The sequence below is a fragment of the Ipomoea nil genome, unplaced genomic scaffold (genome assembly GCF_001879475.1).
Source record: "Ipomoea nil cultivar Tokyo-kokei standard unplaced genomic scaffold, Asagao_1.1 scaffold3069, whole genome shotgun sequence".
Classification (NCBI taxonomy): Eukaryota; Viridiplantae; Streptophyta; class Magnoliopsida; order Solanales; family Convolvulaceae; genus Ipomoea; species Ipomoea nil.
In genome coordinates this window covers 7,076,162-7,096,653 of record NW_017619497.1, presented here as the reverse complement: position 1 = coordinate 7,096,653, position 20,492 = coordinate 7,076,162, and the positions used below count along the sequence as shown (strand labels likewise).

The 20,492-nt window shown below is 34.5% G+C and overlaps 5 protein-coding genes and 1 long non-coding RNA gene across 8 annotated transcripts; 3 read left to right on the top strand and 3 right to left on the bottom strand.

Annotated features, from left to right (window-relative positions):
* Positions 1-640: 640 nt before the first annotated feature.
* On the top strand, positions 641-1,513 carry LOC109164806 (LOB domain-containing protein 30-like). Its single transcript, XM_019313354.1, has one exon. The coding sequence runs from the start codon at positions 641-643 to the stop codon at positions 1,511-1,513; it is 873 nt and encodes a 290-aa protein (XP_019168899.1).
* Positions 1,514-5,188: 3,675 nt separating this feature from the next.
* Positions 5,189-5,929, bottom strand: LOC109164805 (ethylene-responsive transcription factor ERF091-like). Its single transcript, XM_019313352.1, has one exon. The coding sequence runs from the start codon at positions 5,927-5,929 to the stop codon at positions 5,261-5,263; it is 669 nt and encodes a 222-aa protein (XP_019168897.1). The 3' UTR covers positions 5,189-5,260.
* Positions 5,930-10,024: 4,095 nt separating this feature from the next.
* Positions 10,025-12,508, top strand: LOC109164947 (GDSL esterase/lipase At5g45960-like). 2 transcript variants are annotated; one of them, XM_019313512.1, is made up of 6 exons: positions 10,025-10,309; positions 10,531-10,661; positions 11,258-11,491; positions 11,684-11,945; positions 12,088-12,314; positions 12,352-12,508. In XM_019313512.1, exons 1-5 carry the CDS (start codon positions 10,033-10,035, stop codon positions 12,282-12,284), a joined length of 1,101 nt encoding a protein of 366 aa, XP_019169057.1. In that variant the 5' UTR covers positions 10,025-10,032; the 3' UTR covers positions 12,285-12,314; positions 12,352-12,508. The 2 variants fall into 2 exon arrangements, with proteins under 2 accessions (XP_019169057.1, XP_019169056.1); XM_019313511.1 differs by having other exon boundaries at positions 12,088-12,508.
* Positions 12,509-13,714: 1,206 nt separating this feature from the next.
* Positions 13,715-15,881, top strand: LOC109164674 (GDSL esterase/lipase At5g45960-like). 2 transcript variants are annotated; one of them, XM_019313205.1, is made up of 5 exons: positions 13,715-14,025; positions 14,109-14,239; positions 14,350-14,583; positions 14,665-14,935; positions 15,572-15,881. In XM_019313205.1, the coding sequence occupies exons 1-5, from the start codon at positions 13,731-13,733 to the stop codon at positions 15,769-15,771; spliced, it is 1,131 nt and encodes a 376-aa protein (XP_019168750.1). In that variant the 5' UTR covers positions 13,715-13,730; the 3' UTR covers positions 15,772-15,881. The 2 variants fall into 2 exon arrangements, with proteins under 2 accessions (XP_019168750.1, XP_019168751.1); XM_019313206.1 differs by having other exon boundaries at positions 14,665-14,930; positions 15,572-15,682.
* LOC109164675 (peroxidase 19) lies at positions 15,851-19,516 on the bottom strand. The gene is made up of 3 exons (XM_019313207.1): positions 19,118-19,516; positions 18,784-18,984; positions 15,851-16,624 (listed from the first exon to the last, which is right to left on the bottom strand). The coding sequence occupies exons 1-3, from the start codon at positions 19,361-19,363 to the stop codon at positions 16,040-16,042; spliced, it is 1,032 nt and encodes a 343-aa protein (XP_019168752.1). The 5' UTR covers positions 19,364-19,516; the 3' UTR covers positions 15,851-16,039.
* A 674-nt stretch (positions 19,517-20,190) lies between these two features.
* On the bottom strand, positions 20,191-20,457 carry LOC109164616. The gene is made up of 2 exons (XR_002051430.1): positions 20,312-20,457; positions 20,191-20,236 (listed from the first exon to the last, which is right to left on the bottom strand). It is a non-coding gene; the product is annotated as an uncharacterized LOC109164616 (long non-coding RNA).
* Positions 20,458-20,492: the final 35 nt, after the last annotated feature.

Here is a 20,492-nt window from a genome sequence, read left to right as displayed (position 1 = left end):
AGGAATTGCTACTACGATTATTCACAACGCAATACACAAAGCTATCAACTATGGCTGGAGTTTTGCTCAATTCTTATGCTTCCGCTACGAGGTTAGATCATTACAATTATAATATTGTATAATTATTCTAACAACTCCTAGATAATTAAGATAAGTTACTATGGTACATACAAATGGTAAAATCTAAATTAAGTACAGTTACCAAATAACAAAAACATAGTTTAATAATTAACCAATAATTATATATGGAGAAGTCCTTTTAGGTACCATATTTTCCTTTTAGTTGTTGATTTAATTTGGGAAAGTAGTAGTGGTCTTCCACCATAATAACACTATTATATTTGCCGTGCTCCTTTATACCTCTTCCATCACAATAATACCATTCCAAAACCCTAATTCTTAGTCCATGCCTCCGCCATCTCCTCCGGTTTTTGGAGCTCTTGTATATATCCATGTAATAATAAACTTAGCCCTAAATTCTTTTTTTGGTTTGTTCATATGTCACGGTCCGACTAATTCGAATTCGGTCTGAATCATGCAGAGGAGTCGTTGGTAAACTAAATTTTGTACTGTTCACTAAATTTTAGAGCGTTTATGAATTTGTTTCTTTCCTTTCTTGGTGCAGTAAAGAAGGTACAGAATGACGGTGGGAGAGGAAGGCAACCGCCCTGCCTGCGCCGCATGCAAGCACCAACGGAAAAAGTGCAGAGGGGAAGCCTGTGTTCTGTGGCGTCACTTTCCGGCATCCATGATGAAAGAATTTCAGGCGGTTCACGGAGTTTTCGGCATAGCCAATATATCAAAGATCATCAAAGGCTTGGACCCGGTTCAACAGGACATAGCCGTCAAGTCGTTGTTGTGGGAAGCCAAAGTGTGGAAGGAAGACCCGGCTCAAGGCCCACTTGGCCGGTTCAAAAGGTTAGAGCGAGAGCTTTTCTTCTTAAAGAATCAAATAAACATGCTTCAATCGCGGCCGTTGATCACTGCGCCACCGCTACCCTGGCCGGAGACCTACCCATCACACGGCGGCGTTGGAAATTTTAGTTTCCATCCTAATTACACCGGACAACATAGGATGAGTAATGGCCATGGCCATGAATTTCAACAAATAATTCAACCGAATTTTGGTCGGACCGGGTTTAACCACCAAAATAACAACATGCAGACACAAAATGCCAGAAATGTGATGAACCCTAGACCGCTTCAGCAACATCTACCGCCGCCGTACCATAATAGTTTCGGACATAATAAGGAAAACGCACTTGTTCCTTACGCTAATAACGTTGGGATTAGTGGACAAGATCGTCGGAGTGTCATCCATGTCGGTAATGTTGTTAGACCAAGCCGTTTGCCGGCCGGTCCTGCGGTGCCATCCAGCCGGTCCATTGTTACTGTAAAACAGGGTGATGAAGATGAAACTGGGGACAATGAAGCTAGAGAACTTGTTGCTGCTCTTTATTATGATCATCAACTTTTGAACAGCACTAACCAAAATTATGTCCAAGGTACGTAAATTAACATAGTGCTACCTAATTTGTCACTTTTAGTTGGAGTTGGAAGCCCCGTATACTAAATTAAGAATCTGTATCCCACTACATGAGATCGTATGGAGCTGTTTGAAAATTGGAGAATATATGAAAAAAAAAATTATATTTACTAACACAGTTTTTCTGGGAATATTCTTCAATTTTCTAAAAAATTAGAGATTTTTTTTTCTATTTTCTAAATGGAAGATAAAATATCTATCTCTATTTGATTATATATCATTATAATCACATTTTTACTGTTATTTACTTACATATTTATCAATTATTATGACTATATTTATTACATCTTCTTTTACTTATCATTATCTCCCACATTTTTTTTTACTTACATTTACTTATATAAACATAAATTATTTGCTTACACGAGACATTTGGTTGCAAGGGGGAATTAGTGGGAAAATTAATTGTAATTCCATGGGAGAGTAATAATGTGTGAAGAATGTGTACGATTGAAGCATATATATATATATATATATATATATATATATATATATATATATATATATATAAAGAGAAAGAGAGAGTCAGGTTCCTATGTGAACCGTGCGGACGTGCGGTCATGCACCATTAGGTTGGCATAAATGCACCATAAAGTGTCTGAAAAGACACCATTATGTGTGGTGCATTTTTGGTGTGATGTATTTTGTGGGATTTTATTCTGGTGCATTTTTGAACACTGTGTGGTGCATTTATGCATACTTAATGGTGACATCCGCACGGGAAGCCCGGCATGTTCTCATTTGAATATATATATATATATATATATATATATATATATATATATATATATATATATATATATATATATATATATATATATATATACACACACACACACACACACACATTATAAGTGTAGAAATTTATAGAATCTTTTAAAATATAGGATTGCATAGAATTTTAGGAAGGATTTTAGAGATATAATCATAGTTATACAATCGGGTAGATCTTCACCCTCCCTTGAGGAGGTGGAGTAAGTATAAATAACCTCATAGGGCTCATTCTATAACAATCGAAGTCGTTTCAACATATAATTCAAAAATAAAATCTTTTTTTTTCTAAAATTAAATCATGATTTGTATCACGTCCTAATAATTTATATCACAACCTAACTATGTTTTTGTTATTTGGTAACTTAATTTAGATTTTAACATTTTATGTAACATAATAACTTATATTAATACCTAGAACTATGTACTCTAATTTAGATATTTTTTTAAAGCAAACAAATCTTATATTACCTAAAAATATAGGCTAAAAAGTCTCTCTAAATCAAATTTAATATTTTGATTGATTAAACAGCATCATTCTCCCAAATATTTAAACGAAGATCTTTCTGGCCACCAGTCACGATTTTGTATGCATCCATACCTAAGAGATTAACGCGTCCTCTGTTTCAGTGCATTTAATTTCCTAATATTCCAAAGCATTGCCTTGTGAAAATATTAAGATCAGCATAACAGTAATGAATTAATTTTACTTTTGGCCCCACGACTTTTGATGTTCTATCACTTTTGGTGCACAACTTTAAAATTTTTTAATTTTGGTGTCTAACTTTGTTATTTTTATCAATTTTGGTCCTTTCCGCCAAATTGACAGCGAAATGTTGCTGGATTTTATATTGTTAGGGGTAAAATCGTCATCCCAAGGAAACATCTTCAATATCTAAACAAAATCACCGTAAAATCATATCTATAGGTGTTTGATTATGGGCAGAAACCAGACAGATCTATGGGATTTATAGTTTCGACCATTGACAAACTCTTCTTTTCCTCTTAATATGATTTTTCTTTTGTTTAAATATTGAAGATCTTTTCATGGGATGACGATTTTGCCCCTAAAATATAAAATCTGGAAATATTTTACCGTCAATTTGGCTAGAAGGACCTAAACTGATATAAATAACAAAGTTAGGCACCAAAATTGAAAAAATTTAAAGTTGTGCACCAAAAGTGATAAGAACTCAAAAGTCGTGGGACCAAAAGTGAAATTAATTCTAACAGTAATATACTAGGTTGCATGATTAGACGTCATCCTATGACACGGGAATTACATTAAGGGGTCGTTTGGTTCATGGAATGTCAGATTACCTTAGGGAATATTGCTGGGAATGTTTAGATTACTGGGAATGTTAAATTCCCGTGTTTGGTTAAAATTGGGGTATGTAATATAATCATGTTTGGTTTAGGGTTATCTTTTATACACACTATAATATCCTTAACATATTTTCATATATTTTAATAAATTTAAAAATTAAAATAAATAAATAAGATAATGGTATCATATATAATTACATGATTTTAAAATATTAACTAAAATCTTGAACTTGAGAAACAAAATTATTTTATATGCTAATATAACATAATAAAAATAAAAAATATATAATTATATATATATATATATATATATATATATATATATATATATATATATATATATATAATAAACTAACATAACCAAGATTATCTTACATTACCTAAGATTTTGAAGGGAATCACATTCCCTTCAAAATCCTATGTGGAAGGAATGTGACATTCCTTGGCCATGGGAATGTTAGATTCCCTAAGATAATATGAACCAAACACCGGAATGCATGTGAGCTTTGGAATGTCACATTCCCTTGGTTATGTTATATAACCTGAACCAAACGCCCTCTAATATTCTCATTTAACGGACTTCTAACCCCTAATATATCGGAGGACCAAAATAGTTAACATTTTCAAAGTCAAGGACTTAATTAGGTAAGAAAAATTGTCGAGGACCAAATTGGTAATTTCGCAATAGTTGAGGGATCATTTCAGTAATAAACTCTATTTTAATTATTAGTTTAAAAAATATTAATATTAGCTAAACTAATTTTATGTTAATTTAATAGGTTATTGGATCCAATATACTTTTGCTTATGTTATATCTTAATATAAATTGTAAAATCTTACATTTTTTGTTTTGAATGACAAAATCTTACATTTTTTATGATTGACAAAATCTTACATTTATTAGACATAAAACTTAAAAGTAAAAATTATATTTATTCTATTTAAACCAAATATATCTAAAAATATTTTAGATATGTCCAAATATGTCCCCCAAAAAAAATATTTTAAATATAAGGTCCACAAAAAATCACTCAAAATTGAACTTCTGTTAATTTTATAACATTTGTCTAAACAAATAAATTTTAAAAAATTGAGTATTTATAAAACAAATATTCTAAACTGAAAACAAAGAATAAAAAATAAATAACGAAAACTAAATTCTTTGTAGGTTATGAAAGTTAATCAAACAAGAAGACCGTGATATATGAAGGATAATTCTCTTGGATAGTAGTAGCTCTAATACTAATTAGATCAACTAATGTTGGATTCGACTCTTCAAAGTCTCTAGCTAATAGTATGTATATTCTATATATATGGTGAGATAAGTACTGTTTTTCAAAGTGTTACATTTTTTTTTTTCAAAAAAAAAAAAAAACATCGTATTACATATTTGAAATTCGTCTTACACAAGTTATGGTGGTCTATAAAAGCTTATATTAACATTATAAGGTGGATAAAAGATTGTCAAGATAATTGTTGTCGAGATCCAAAAACTCCGATCCATTACATCTATAATATCATTTTGCGTGCTGAAAAGTTAGTTTCTACTAATCTTTTTTGGGGAGTTCGAGTCTTCATGCATAAATTTTCAAATCCCTCCCATTTCCTGCAAGCCCTTTACTTTGGATTGCAAGTTATCTCACCATGTTCATGATAAGAACCTTGTGAATCATTATTTATTTCAGGAAGACAAGAAATCTCTAAGGCTTTAGTCACCGTTTTAAATGGGAAGTTCAAATGTGCCTTGGGGCCTCGTATTCTCAAAGCAGCTTTGTCATAAGCCATGGCTGCATCCTTGGCCGTGTCAAATGTCCCAAGCCAAACCCTAGCTCCTTTTCTTGATGAGTCTCTTATCTCCGCCCCGTATTTCCCCCACGGCCTTCTCCTCACCCCTCTGTAATGTTTCTCCACCACCTTCTTCTCAACTCTCTTTTCCAATTCACCATTGCATGTTGATGAGGAACAAGACGACAATTCTTCATGATGCTTAAAATCATGCTCTGATACCATATTAGAAACAAGCTTATTATCGTTACAGGGAACAACTATTCCATCAAGGAGTTGTTCCCATGCCTCGGCCCCCATTGATATCCACCTTCCAAGACTTGGCAACCTCTGCAGCAGAACTTTCTCCATTGATGAAACATCTCCACCATCAAGGTTTGGAAGTTGTTCCCAATTTTCTTTTCCATTTCCTTCCGCCTCACCTTTGGCTATAAAGTTTGCCCAAACATTCTCTAATATTGCTTCAGATGCTACTTGTTGCTGCTCTCTCTCCCCATCCATTTCCCCAAAACTTCTGATCTATAATAACCAGAAGATAATGCAATGTCATATATATAACCTTATTTTATGATTTGGTCTTAATTACCAGCTAAGATACATGCACTTTAATTAATATAATCCTAAGCTATGAATGGAGGCCAACAAGAAACTTGTAATGCAAACTATGACTAAGCTAAATTAAAGGATAATATACTCGGATTTTGACAAATTGAGAAAGGTGCTTAATTAGGCCTGCCATTTTCATGAATATAGTAATCAATTATGTACATTGTGTGCTTAAGAAGAAATATTTAATTTGAAGGCATCTTATATTGGAAATCCTGTCTGTACTTGACGATGAATAAGGAAGATAACACAAAAAAGAGTTGGTTTGGCACTAGTTCTATGTATCTGACACAATCTGTGGGGTGACTCTACTATTAAGTAAAAATTCATTGTATATCTATCCGAATTCTCTTAACCTAAATTGAGTAAATTCTCAAGATCGATTATGTTATAATGAAGAAATACAAAATCTTCAGGGTATGTTGAGAGCAACACTTCTTAATTAATTTTTTTTGGGGGGAAATGGCAATCGTTATTCCTGAGGAAAATAATATTTTTTTTTCCCCATAATTAATCGTTGCAAAGTGGTTATTTCATTGCATAGTGACTCTTTTGTTTCCGAATTTTGTTAGAGTTGGGTTAAAAAATATTGGAAAAAATAACATATAATAAATGAAGCTTTAAAGGCTATTTGTGGTATAAATATAAGTGGTCCACTTCCGATTTAAATTAGTACAAATTGGATTCGGGTTAGTTCTTTGTAATGAGACAAAGAGATTGATATATTATTGTACGTTTAAAAACGAATAATGAATGAATGAGAAATTGATTCTCAAAGTAGCTAGATCGGTTGAGTTGGAAAGTGAAGGTATGTAGAAGGGCTTGTAAGTGGCCTTTATCCTAGATTGAGAAAAAACATGAATTTGCACTCCTATATATACAATATCTTTTTAGAGATAGTTGAATTGTATAGCGACACTAATTGAAAACGAAAAGTGTCATTTTCCTTATTTTTAAAAATTACAGTTTGGATTGAAAGCATGAGATTGATTCATCGTTCATATACTAGCTTCAAGACCAACAGTACAATACCTTTAGTCAACCATGTCCAAAATGCCAAATTTAACACCACCATTAATCACTACTAGAAAACTAAGAATTTCTTACCCTAAAAAATAAAAAATTCACAGTTTGTGCAAAAAAAAAAAAAAGAATAATAATAAAAAATTACAACCACTTTATGAATTCAAAAGATTGTACTAACCATCAATCAAAGTTGTGACACATTTTTTTTTTTGACTGACGGGAGAATCCATAACTAGTACCTAATGCTTGATGGTGTGTCACTGTGTAGGGTAAATTTCGTTTTTGCTAAATAGTTAATAAATCACATATAAGAGATAAATCGTACTAGAAATACCATGTACAATGAATTTGATCGAGAGAGTGTTGACAATAATTTATCTTGTGATAATTTAATACCAAAATAATGTTTCACTCACTTGATCACCAATTAAAGTTTCTTCACATTTAACCTTTGAAGTTGCCGCCTTTAAGTAAGAAGATTATTCTTTGTGTGTGTGTGAGAAAGAGAGAGACAAAAGGGATTTGATTGGGTGTTGTTATTTGCTTAATTTGTGCTCCATCTCAACTAAAAGTCTAAGCTGATAGTTGGATTGCACATTAATGGTTATATACTCAACATGTTTCACCCTTTAGTCAAAAGTGGGTATAAAGTACATTGGAATTGTAAAAATGTAAAAATATTCAATAATTACATAGGTGGTGTAAATAACCAAATGGGTGTTCATATTGCTATTTGCACCACTTTGGTCAAACGTCATTTACGATGTGTAATTAATAATTTTTGAATTCAAATTTAATTAATTAAAACATTAAAAAAAAACGTCGCCTCCTCCGGAGAAGGTGAGGGGTTTTAGTTTTTTTTTTTTTTTTTTTTTTTTTTTTTTAATTAATAGTTTGATTATTAAATAAAAATAATGCTAGCACCTTGTGCTCAAATGACATGTAGTGACTAGTCATGAGATCGAGCCTCAGTGGAGGTGGTGGTGTTGACTCTTCGTGCTTCAACAGGTTGAGAAAGTATAGATGAACAGATACTACAATCTAATAGAGTCAGTAGCTCTCAAAGAAAAAAATAAATAATAAATATTAATGTTTGATTACATTTAATGAAGGTGGTGCAAATAGAAAAATGATATTTACACCACCTATAAAGTTATTACACTTATTAAACGAATTGTGCAAATAACAAATAGGATGGTGCAAATAGAATTTCCCATTTGATTATTTAGAATAGTGAACCCTACCAAAAAAAAAAAGAATAGTGAAGTCCCCCCCCCCCCCCCCCCCCTTTCAAATTGCACTTCTATTAAATATGGGCACCTTTAATTTCTTGTCGTAATTAAACTAAGCATAAAAGAAACATCCAATTGAATAACACCTGATATCTTAAATCTAAAAGTAAAATTATAATAATAAATCAAAAATTATAATATATCACTTCTGTATCATGTATAGATCAAACGTTTGCCACACCACCTAAAGTTATAACGAGTATGTAGTGAATGTGACGTTACGTTTCAATGGTAGAATGCTAGACTCAACCCTGCTCCAGCTTCTTGAACTTTTTATTTCACTCGTTTTTTTTTTTTTTTTTTTTAGTGATTTCAAACTTATGACCTCCCATTTAGGAGTCACGATTATACAACTTGACCACAAGATCTTTGGCTTCTCATCCCCTCGTATATATTAATTAATAAAATAATAATTATTATTATAATTATAATAACAATTATAATATCATTCTTACGTAAAGAAGTTGAGGAAATAGTCTTCAATGTGGGCTGCGCTATGTTGATTTATGCAATGAGTTGATATGGAGGCCTAATGATTAATGAACAGTTGGGTGTTGACAAAAACCGCAAACTTAACGGCTTATTGCCGATGCAATACATGATCTTATGCCGCATGCCATTGCGGCGATTAGATTAATTATATATATATATATATATATATATATATATATATATATATATATATATATATATATATATATATATATATATATATTGTTAAATGTATTTGAAAGTATGGTAAAACTTAATTAATTACTCCCTACTTGCAATTTTGTATTGACTTTGTTGTAAAATAAAATTAAAAAAATTAAATATATATTTAATTTTTACAACAAAGTCAATACAAAATTGCAAGTAGGGAGTAATTAATTAAGTTTTACCATTGTGGTTGAAATTGTAAAAATTAAATAGTAAAAAGTCCACTTACATACTGTGGTTAGATATATAATTATTATAAGATGAAGTAAGATCACACCATATTTATATAATACTATTAATAAGTAGTTGAAATTTATAAGTTTTAAGCTCAAAAAAAAAAAAGGCCGGCCATCATCACTGCCTCTACCCTGGAGACGGGTAAAGAAGATAAATCGCATGATGTACATCAACTGGCCTATAAATTTTCAAACTAGCTAGCTAGCTAGCTAGGTTGAAATTTATACATATAACAATCTCTTTGTGGGGTGTACGTATCATATGAATATTTTATTTATTTATTTTTTCATACGACTATCCATTATTGTAAGATTAATCTGAGTTTATTATAGGTCACATTTACATTAGTAGCTCGCCTACTAATTGTGCAAAATTATTGGGTTATGAATATTTTTATTTAGTTTATCTATCACGTTTAGTTCTACTCTTTTAATTTTATTTTATTACATCTTTAATTTTTATTTAGTTGCTACCATTAATTTTCTTTTCAAATTTAAAAAATGCATGATATTAAATTTCCCGAGCAAGTGGTGACTTTATTATTTTTATATATTTTTATAGTAGTTAAAATTGATGATATAACGGCGGTCGACTAGGTAATTGAATATTCAATAATGTTCTAATCAAATGGAGATCAAAGAAAACGAAATATATAATGACAGTCGATATATTAGCTATATAAATAGGCCGGTAGGGGAGACAGTAATGTCCTCATCATCATCATCATCATCAAGAAATTAAAACATGAATACATCTTTCCCTTGCAGCTGCCTTTTCTGGCTTCTTATTACAGTACTTGTTCTCCTTCAAAATGCCTCAGCTTTAACCCATCTGCATAGGCCATTCAACAATACCATTTCGGCGGTTTTGATCTTCGGAGACTCCACCGTCGACTCCGGCAACAACAACTACATAACAAGCGTCACTAAGTGCAACTTCCCACCTTACGGAGTTGATTTTGATGAGAACCACACCCCTACCGGAAGGTTTTCTAATGGCCGTATCGTCACCGATTATATGGGTATATTACTCTTAAATAAGAGAGATTAATTTAGTCGAGTCTCAATCTAAACTATTGCATGCATAATATGTGTTGGGCAGAGGCCGGTAAAGACCAAATCTAGCGGACAATGTCTCGAAAATGTGTGGCGATAAAATTATGTCATTGCTACTAGCTATAGTTTTTTTGGGCAAGTGGTAAAACGTTTGATCCTAATAATATGATTGGTTTGTTTGGAACAGCTTCGTATATGGGAGTGAAAGAGTACGTGCCACCCTACCTGGACTCGACTCTCACCACCGCTGAGCTGATGACCGGCGTCACTTTTGCCTCCGGCGGCTCTGGATATGATCCCCTCACTCATCAAATAAGCGTCTCTCTCTCTCTCTTTCACTCTCCATATGTATATATGTGTCTGTGCATGTGGGTCAGTTAGGTTGCATTTTGCTCGTTTACGTGACAAATTAAACAAACTGTCTCACAATTTTCATTATAAAAACTACTGCAACTACACTCCAAACCAATTAATCTCATCAGTAAAAATCCATCCTAATCTCACGCAGTCCAATGTAATGAGAGACTATCACATGAGTTTAGAAAGACGTGAACTTAGATTCTACAGTACTAATTTCATATTTGACATGTTTTGTTTGTTAGTGATAGGTAATTAAGTTGTTCAGTTGACTTGATAACCACAACTTTGAATTGTTAATATCATTACTTTTGACGGATTCCAAGTAACATGTGTACTATACCCCACCCATGATCTCTTGCACAAAATTGAAACATGTGCTTCATTTCAACTAAAAACTGATAGTTGAATTGCACATTTATATTTATATATATTATATGCTCAACACTGTTGTTGTTTCCCTCCACTAAAAAATCACTAAAAAGAAAAAAAGAAGAAAGAAAGTATGAGGTTGAATTCCTTGATTGTAATTAATTTGATGCGTTTGACTATTGCAGAGATCAATATCACTAGAAACGCAGCTGGAATATTTTAGAGAGTACAAAAAGAAACTTGAAAGCGAAATAGGAGAGGAGAAAACAAAATCAATTGTTAGCAATGCGGCATTTCTAATCAGCGCCGGCACAAATGATATGGTCATCAACTATTACGCCACCCCGTTCCGGCGCCGGAGTTACACCGTCGCCGAGTACCACCAATACCTGTTGCAGCTCACTCAGCAGTTCATACTGGTACGTAACCCTTCGTTTTCAATATAATTAATTACAGTATACATCAGTGGATATATATATATATATATATATATATATATATAGACTGATTATATGCTTTAGTCTTAGATTAGTTGAACTGTCCCTGCCAAATCATCAGTGGATCGGATTATTACGTATTTCCCAAAAATAAAAATGAAAATTATATTGCAGGATTTAATTGAGGAGGGAGCTAAGGTGATCGGCGTTGTAGGGATGCCACCAATCGGGTGCTTACCGGCTGTCATTACATTGTTTTCCGGCACCGATCTTCTTTCCAGCCGTCAATGTCTGGACTCCTACTCCGCCGCTGCAAGAGACTACAATCATCTGCTTCAACAAAAGTTGAAAGCTTTGGAAACCCCATCCACACAAATAATCTACGCTGATATTTACAAACCTTTGGAGGACATGATTCAAAACCCCACAAAATATGGTCAGTCTTATAAAAAGAATCTGACTTCAATTCCAACCAAATTAGTCAGACTGTTCATTTAATAATCATAAAGTTATAAGTTCGATTGACCTAAACAGTAGATTGGATTATTAATGAAGAATATATGTTTGATCTGTCGCAGGTTTCGAGGAAGTAGACACAGGATGTTGTGGGAGTGGGTATATCGAAGTGTCGTACTTGTGCAATCGGAAATCCAGCGTTTGCGCCAATGCCTCCAAATACATATTCTTCGATTCTGTACACCCAACACAGGCCACGTACTACAATTTGTTCCAGACACTACGCCCCATCATTGATCTTACTATGAAGAAATCTTAATTACTTAAGTAATTAAATTAATATATTACTCGATTATATCCTAAACCTGGCCTAGCTAAATCTAAGGCTAATAAGTTGGCTAATTTTGGCCGTCCTATAGTTCTTCCATGTATTTTTACTTGATTTGTCATTTGATGTGTGTTGTCTTATGTTAAAGTCAAAAATTTTATGTATCGTTATAATTAATTTTAATAAAATTATTGATAAATTTTTGCTTGGCCTTTAGAAAAATATTGTGTGCAACACATTAAAATTTGTATTGTTTTGTAATGTGGTTTATATTACATGTCATAACATCATTGTTCACGGTTGAAAATTATGGAATTTCTAACCACCTGAAAGTGATCTTAAATCAAGTCAAAAGTCTTGTTCCGACCAATTTTGGTATCCGGAAAAACCTTTTGTTGCTATTTCCGACTACGTTTTGCTTTCAACTTGATTTAAGATTACTTTCAGATGGTCGAAAATTCTATAATTTTCCGTAGTGGTTGTCCAAAAATTGCAAAGTTCTTATGACTTTTAAGTTATAGAAAGTTTAAGTTTTTTAAGGTTGAAAATTATGATCCTCTTTGACTAGTGGTTGGAAAATAAATAAATAATCATAGTAAAATACTTAATTTTCATCTACTTGTTGGATTGTCAGAAATTCCAATCACTCTTTTTTTAGATGAGATCATTAAAAGAAATTTATTGTTGATTTAAAATTTTGAAATATTTGCTCTTGAGAAAAGAGGAGAGGATTGGAAGAAAAAGACAGGTTGTCTAGCCCTTTAAAAAAAAATTTGCTTAAGTTAACACGCCTAATAATTTAATTGACAAAATTCGCAACTATTAAAAAAAAAAAAGTGATTAGTATTTTAGCCACTTTAGTTGTGGTGTTTGGTAATACATACTAAAGGATAACTTTTTAAATTTCAAGTGGTAAAAAGAAAAGTAATTGAAACAGGTTTTCAACTAAAAAAATATAATCTTGATATTTAATCACTTTTAATGATCTAAATTACAAATTTCTATCATGGTACAAAATTGATCATCACTTCATCATGAGTTTAATATGTTAAAAGGACATGGGCGCTATAACCAAGTAAAATTTCAAACATAAACCAAAAGTTTTGCATCTAGATTATAGTTTAATTAGGTATACTAAACCAACCAAATATGAAACTTAGTTTCCATTATGAACACCAACTTCATTTAATTTTACTTGGAATCGTCTGGAGATTAGAAAAGTCAGTCCAATTTCTTGCCTCCGGTATTAGAGTAAGCCATTGCCAACATGGTGGTTGAGAAAACTTGAATGAACTTGAGCGCCGATTGGTTTATCAAACCACGACATAACATGAAAAACTTATCAAACAATAAGACAACAAAAGACTATATAATTATTAAGTGACCATAAAAAGCCATCCCATATTGAATTGGAACTGAAAACTGTCTTTCAATTCAATGCCCAGAAGAATGAACTTTTCTCAGAAACATTTGTTTGAATACTATCCATGGTATCTGTGTCTGCTTGGGATCTTTGTATTCCAAGCTCCGGTGAAATGCACGGCGGATGAAGCCGCCGGGAAGACGCCGGTTTCCGCCATCTTTATATTCGGAGACTCCACCGTTGATCCAGGAAACAATAACTACATAACCACTCCTTTTAAGAGCAACTTCTTGCCGTATGGTAAAGATTTCCTTACCCATATTCCTACCGGCCGGTTTTCTAATGGCTTGCTCACTACCGACTTCATCGGTAAATTCTTCCATCCAAATCTCCATTCAATGTTTAGAATTAACATGCGATGATGTATTAAGGTTGTTTCAACATCACTGCAGCTAAGTATGTCGGGGTTAAAGACGCTGTGCCGCCATATCTGGATTCAACTCTGAGCACTGAAGAGCTCAAGACTGGGGTTAGCTTTGCGTCTGCCGGCACCGGCTTTGATCCCCTCACTCCAAAAATTAGTGTAAGCGATATGTATTTATTATCCATGATATGATACAGATTTTTCTTGCATTATATATATATCTATAGTTCCTTAATGGAATTTCCTTTTTGTGTGTGTTGGGGATTTAGAATGTAATCTCACTGCAAAACCAGCTGGAGAATTTCAAAGAGTACAAAGCAAAAATGGTGGAAAAGATAGGGAAGGGAGAGACAGAAGGTATAGTAAAGAATGCATTGTTCCTCGTCAGCGCCGGAACAAATGACTTCGTGGTTAACTATAACACGTTGCCGATCCGACGTAGAACCTACACTCTCCCAGAATACATCCACTTCGTCCACCAACATCTCCAAGAATTCCTTCAGGTTTATAATATTAACACAATTCCTCGTACTCGGTCTTTACCAATTGACTAAGCCTCATCTATATATATATCTGTGTTGTAGGGGTTGTGGGATGAGGGTGGGAGAAGAATCGGAGTGGTTGGGCTACCGCCGATGGGTTGTCTGCCGGTGGTCATCACCCTTCACTCCAACAACGCGTTTACGGAACGGGGTTGCATCGATCTGTTTTCCGCCACCGCTCGCGACTACAACTCACAACTGCAAACCCTGCTCGGGGCCATGCAGCTTAAACTGGGCGCCCAAGGTGCGAGAATTGCTTACCAAGATATATATGGGCCGCTCATGGACATGATGACTCAAGCCAACAAGTATGGTGAGTGAAATGATTCCATTGCCCTACTTTGTAATAGGTATTGGAGCAATTTCAGCCAAGTTGATTTGACAATTCCAGTCATCTTGGTAACTATGATGTTCAAGTTCTAATTACACTCTTGGTGAAAACGGTCTATTAGTCTTTTTGGTTTAAGCTAGTCAAATATAGACACTTTAATCTGGTTTACTTGTGATCTTTTTCCAGTTACCAGTTAGGGTTTAGTCAAATTGTTGGTCAAGCTTTTGACTTAATTTGGTAACCACAAACATTACTGGAAATTATGAAATTCCCGACCACGTGAAAGTGATCTTAAATCAAGTCGAAAGCCTTGTTCCGATCACTTTTGGTATCCAGAAAAACCTTTGTTGCTATTTCCAACTGCTTTTTGGTTTCAACTTGATTTAAGATCACTTTCAGGTGGTCGGAAATTCTATGATTTCCAGTAGTGAAAGTTCTAAGTTTCACCTACTCCCACCCTTAGTGAGAACAATATATTGATCTTTCTTAGTTTGAGTTTGTTAGCTATAGGTTGATAGGTTGATTTATCTCATTATGGTCCTTTATCGATTAAAGTTAGGGTTACAAGGTTTAGTCCGGTGTATACCTGAATCTCCATAATCTTTGTAATAATGGCAGGTTTTGAAGAGGTTAGTAGTGGCTGTTGCGGAACAGGCATGCTGGAGGCTTCATTTATGTGCAATCCCAAGTCTTACGTCTGCAGAGACCCTTCTAAATATGTCTTCTGGGACTCCATTCATCCAACGGAGAAGACAGCTTACATCTTATCCCAAGCACTTCGCCCAACCATTGATATTCTATCATCTCCAACTAATTAAAATGTTCATCATTTGATCATTGATCATGTCATGTTTTCAAACGACTACCACATATATGTACTCAATTCTGTGTAACAAATAGCTAATGGAAACTTTTTATTTCATTTCCACACCAACAATACACTCCACAATCTTCACCACAAGGCTTTGCAAAAACAAAAATCAAGAAAGAGGTTAATCAGAAGTCTCAAAGAATTAAATTAGTCTAATTGCTATAGACAAGCTAGCTGGGAATGAAGATTATCAGAATCTGCAGAAATTAAGCATATCAAACAGACATAAGTATGCTGCAGTCTTTTCTTCTCTCCCCATGTTTTCTCCCCCTCTTCACACCAACAGATCCCATTTTCTCCATAGCCAAACCAAACTTCTGGAAGAACTTCTGCTTATCCTTGGCCAACATCTGAACCAAAGGCCTGGTTCTGGGGTCTAAAAACAAGGCCTGATCAGATGCCAGCAACCCCATTTTAGCCTCCAAGTTTGAGTAGTAAGCATTGTCGAACGAGAAAGGCGTTGTGACATCAAACGGGGTCACAACATCAGCATTCCCACCAAATCTCGGGCACGTCATCTTCAGAGCTTTCAGAAGCCTGGGATCAATGGAGGGGTCTGGCTGGTTGGTGCCCTTGTGGTTGTACAGCCTGCTCACAAACTGCTTGCAGTGTGCAAAGCCAATTGAATGCGCCCCCGACAGCACAACAAGATCCTCCATTGTTAGCCCCTTGGAGGTGAAGAGCTTCAGAAGCTCATCCACTGTTGAATTGGCTCTAGGTAGATTGGAGTGCACCTTTGACGCCATCGATATCTTCCCGTCCCACCTCCCTTTCTTCACTTGGTAAAACGGCCCTCCTGTCTGCACACCAAACACAGCCTCGATCACTACGGGAAATTATAGAATTTTTGACCACCTGAATGCCTTTTCCGACCACTTTTGATATCCGGAAAAACCTTTGTTGCTATTTCCGACCACTTTTTCTTTCAACTTGATCACTTTCAGGTGGTCGGAAATTTCATAATTTCCAATAGTGGATCGAGCATAACATATATAAAATAATAAAGGTGCAGTCTCACTAAGATAATAACGAGAACCGAACCAAATTAAAGCTCCTGAAATGGATTCAACAAACATAATGTCTGGACAAACAACCTCAGAAAGTTTATTGGTACGTCGTCCGACAGGAACATCAAAATTTTGAAACAGAAAAACCACTTAATTGACTAGAGAGAAACCTGAAACATGATGTTTGTCTGGTTCTGCATGTGAAATGTCAAAAACTTGTACAGCTACGTATAGTTTGGACTGTTGCCTGATATTACCCAAGATTCATTTTGGATTTTTCTGTTAAGTACTGATTGATTAGTACCAATGCACTTTTTTCAGTCAGTGAATATTAATTAGATCTTTGTTTCGGATTGAGAAAATTTAGGATTCCTTAGCCCCTCACCAAGGTTTATATATAGTTCACATGACCAGTAGATAGTCTATAATAATGTAATAATAATTTGAATCTCGTGACCAATTAATGATGAGACATGTGATCTATAACAATTATTAAGAAACGTCTACAATACCGATGAGTACATATATGTATGGTACCTGATAGAATCATGCATTTGATACTACTAAAAAAACAATTTCTAATGGCCTGTTTGGTTGGACGTAATTTGGCTGTAGTTGAATTGTAATTCAGTGGAAGCCACAATTACGCCGTTTGGTTGGAGGGAATTGCAATTCCACAGAATTGCAATTCCCTCCTTTTGCTGAATTGCAATTCATGGGCACCCCCCTATGAATTGCAATTTGGTGGTTGTGGGAAAAGGAAAAAAGGGATGAAATGACAAAAGTACCCTTAATTATTACTACTATTATTATTACACAAGGACATTTTAGTCTTTATATCACTTCTTTCATTCCCTACCCAATAATTCTATTCATTCCTACCAAACAATGTAATTTGAATTCCTACTTTATTCCCACCTTATTCTTTTCCTACCGAATTGCAATTCATTTCCACCCTAATTCCTTACTCCCAACCAAACGCCCTGTAATATACGTCCTCCGATTATACCATCTTCCCTTTTCATCCTTTAATTGTCTATAAAGTAAAATTTTTCTCATCATTATATTCAATTGTTGTAAAATGATTTTTTTTAATGAATTTGGTTTTTAAAAAAGCCCCTTTGTAAAAAATAAAAAGTTATTTTGCAAACAATTGATAGATAGATGAAAAGTGACAACACATATATAGTTGAGGGACGAAAAATGTTACTTTCACCCCTTGGTGCACAACTCAATTAGTTGCATAATAGAAGGATGAAAAATGTTATTTTTAGTTCTCGGGACACAGTTTAATTGATCAACCAAACTCAAAATAAGTTAACAACTTGCTATTTATCTCTCCACCCGTGTTTTCAAAAAAAAAAAAAAAAAAAAAAAAAATCTCTCCACCTGTTGTCTTTATAGTAAAGATTAAATTAAAGATGCATGCATGGACAACTCAGTTGGTCACAGGAGTGAAGTTTGAGAAGAATGACCAGGATTGAGTCTCACCAGCAGTAGTGTGGAGATGCTCAGGCCCCTGGGGTTGGGGATTCGACTTTTGGGAAGAGTGAGTAAGGACTAAAGATTGGTGGGTTCAAACTTATAAAAATGTTATTTTCATTGGCAATCATATCACCTCTAATAAATGGGATTAAAACATCTTTACCTTTTGTTTGGTCCCATTCCCCTCGTATTAAAGAAAAGAAAAAGTAATTAAGTGCAGTAAAGGAGAAGAAACATGATTATAGGTTACAGCTAATTGACTTTTGGCTCAATTAACAACAATGTAAAATATTCCAAGAGTAAAAACAAATATATTTTTTCCTTTCAAAAAAAAAAAACAAATATATATATATATATATATATATATATATATATATATATATATATATATATATATATATATATATATATATTTAAAAAGTGGAAAATTAAAGGGTAGTGATGGAAATTGAAACAGGACAACTTACAAGGTGAACAAAATCTCTGGCTGCAATTGCAAGAATGTCAGCACATGAAACAACACCCGGACACTTGCTCTCCACCACTGTTTTAGCCTTCTTTATGCCATCAAAAGCCGCCATTGTTAGGTCCTTGTTATCCTCTGCATCTTTCTCTGCTAATTGCTTGCTTCCCGCCCTTGTTGATATCAGTATTGATGCATCACAACCCTTCAATAAAATTCATCTTTCAGAATCTATGAAATTTCTAAGAATTCTATGCTTAGTTGAACTGCATGCATGCCATGAATTGAAAACTTGAGGAAAAGGAAAGAGATAGATGAATTATGGGAATGGGATTTACTCCGACAAAGCAATCATGGAAGAAGAGACGAATGGTGGCGGGGCCGACAGCTGGGGAGTCTTGGAACTGCTGGGAGGTGACGGAGGCGACGAGGCGATCAACCTGCGGGCAGGTTTTGGCGTAGTAGTTAACGGAGAGCTGCCGCGGCAGCCGCTCGCCGGAATTAGGCCGGAGGTTGGCCAGAGACGGCGGGCAGGGGAGGAGGAGGAGGAGGAAGAGAAGCAGAAATGTGGAAGACATTGTCATGATGGGTGGTTGGATATAGTGAGGAGTTAAGAAGGTTTAGGACAAAGAAGAAATGGTAGAACCACAGAGAGAGTAGAAAAGAGCAGAAGATGGACCAGAAATAGCCATGTTGGAAAAGAGAATCAACGCCCGTGACGCCCTACATTTATATATAAAGATTTAGTGCTCATTCCTAGATTTCGACTCTTAGTGAGAGCCACCTATTAGTCTTGATTTGAACCGATCAGGTATGGACAATCTAGACTGATTTATCTTATTGTGATTTTTGCTGACTTGAGTCACAAATTAAGATTTATCCGTGTATACCTTCCGACAGTAAGTACTAACATTTTTAGGAGAGCTATCCTAAATCCAGTCTACCCAGAAAAAAATTGAGTCACAAGATTATTATAGTGGGGAGCATGTGCAAATGCAACAAGGGACAAGTCACCAGTTGTTTACTTGTTTCATACCCTTTCTATACCATATTATATTTAAGTGTCACCATACTTTATTGCCATTACTGGGTATAGATATCAGTTCCTCAGTAAATAAATTTGCCTTTTTTGCTGTTTCTGTTAGCTGAAGTGGAGTGAGCAGACTAAAGGTGTGGACCATCCATCACCCTCAGCTTTTATACCCAGACTACAACACTTGTGGCCCTGAAAAAGAGAATAATTCAAAAGGCCTCAACACTTTGTATTCTTACATTTTTGGTTCTGCAACAGGTGCCCACTATCTCTTGTATTGTGCTGACTTCTTTTAATTTGTTGTTATTTGTTTGTAAAACAACATTGTTGAGGTTGCAACTAACTAGAAATGCAGACATGACTGCTTTAACAACATTCTTTACATCAATTTGTGCTTGATATATGGTTTTCTTGAACCTAGCTTCTATGGGTAGATCATGCATTTCTGCTACTTTGTTTCAAGTTGATTGCTCACAGTTTTCACCTGCAAGTCTGCAACTAATGGAACATGTTGCAGACTCGTAGGCTGTTAGCTTGATAACCACAATGTTACAAGTTCGACTAACAGTGAGAGCGGCCTAATTGTTTCGTTGGTTTGAGTCAATCAGTTATAGGCTACTTAGGCTAGTTTACCTCCTTTGCCAGCTAAGGTCACAAGGTGTCGTTTACCCAGTATACAT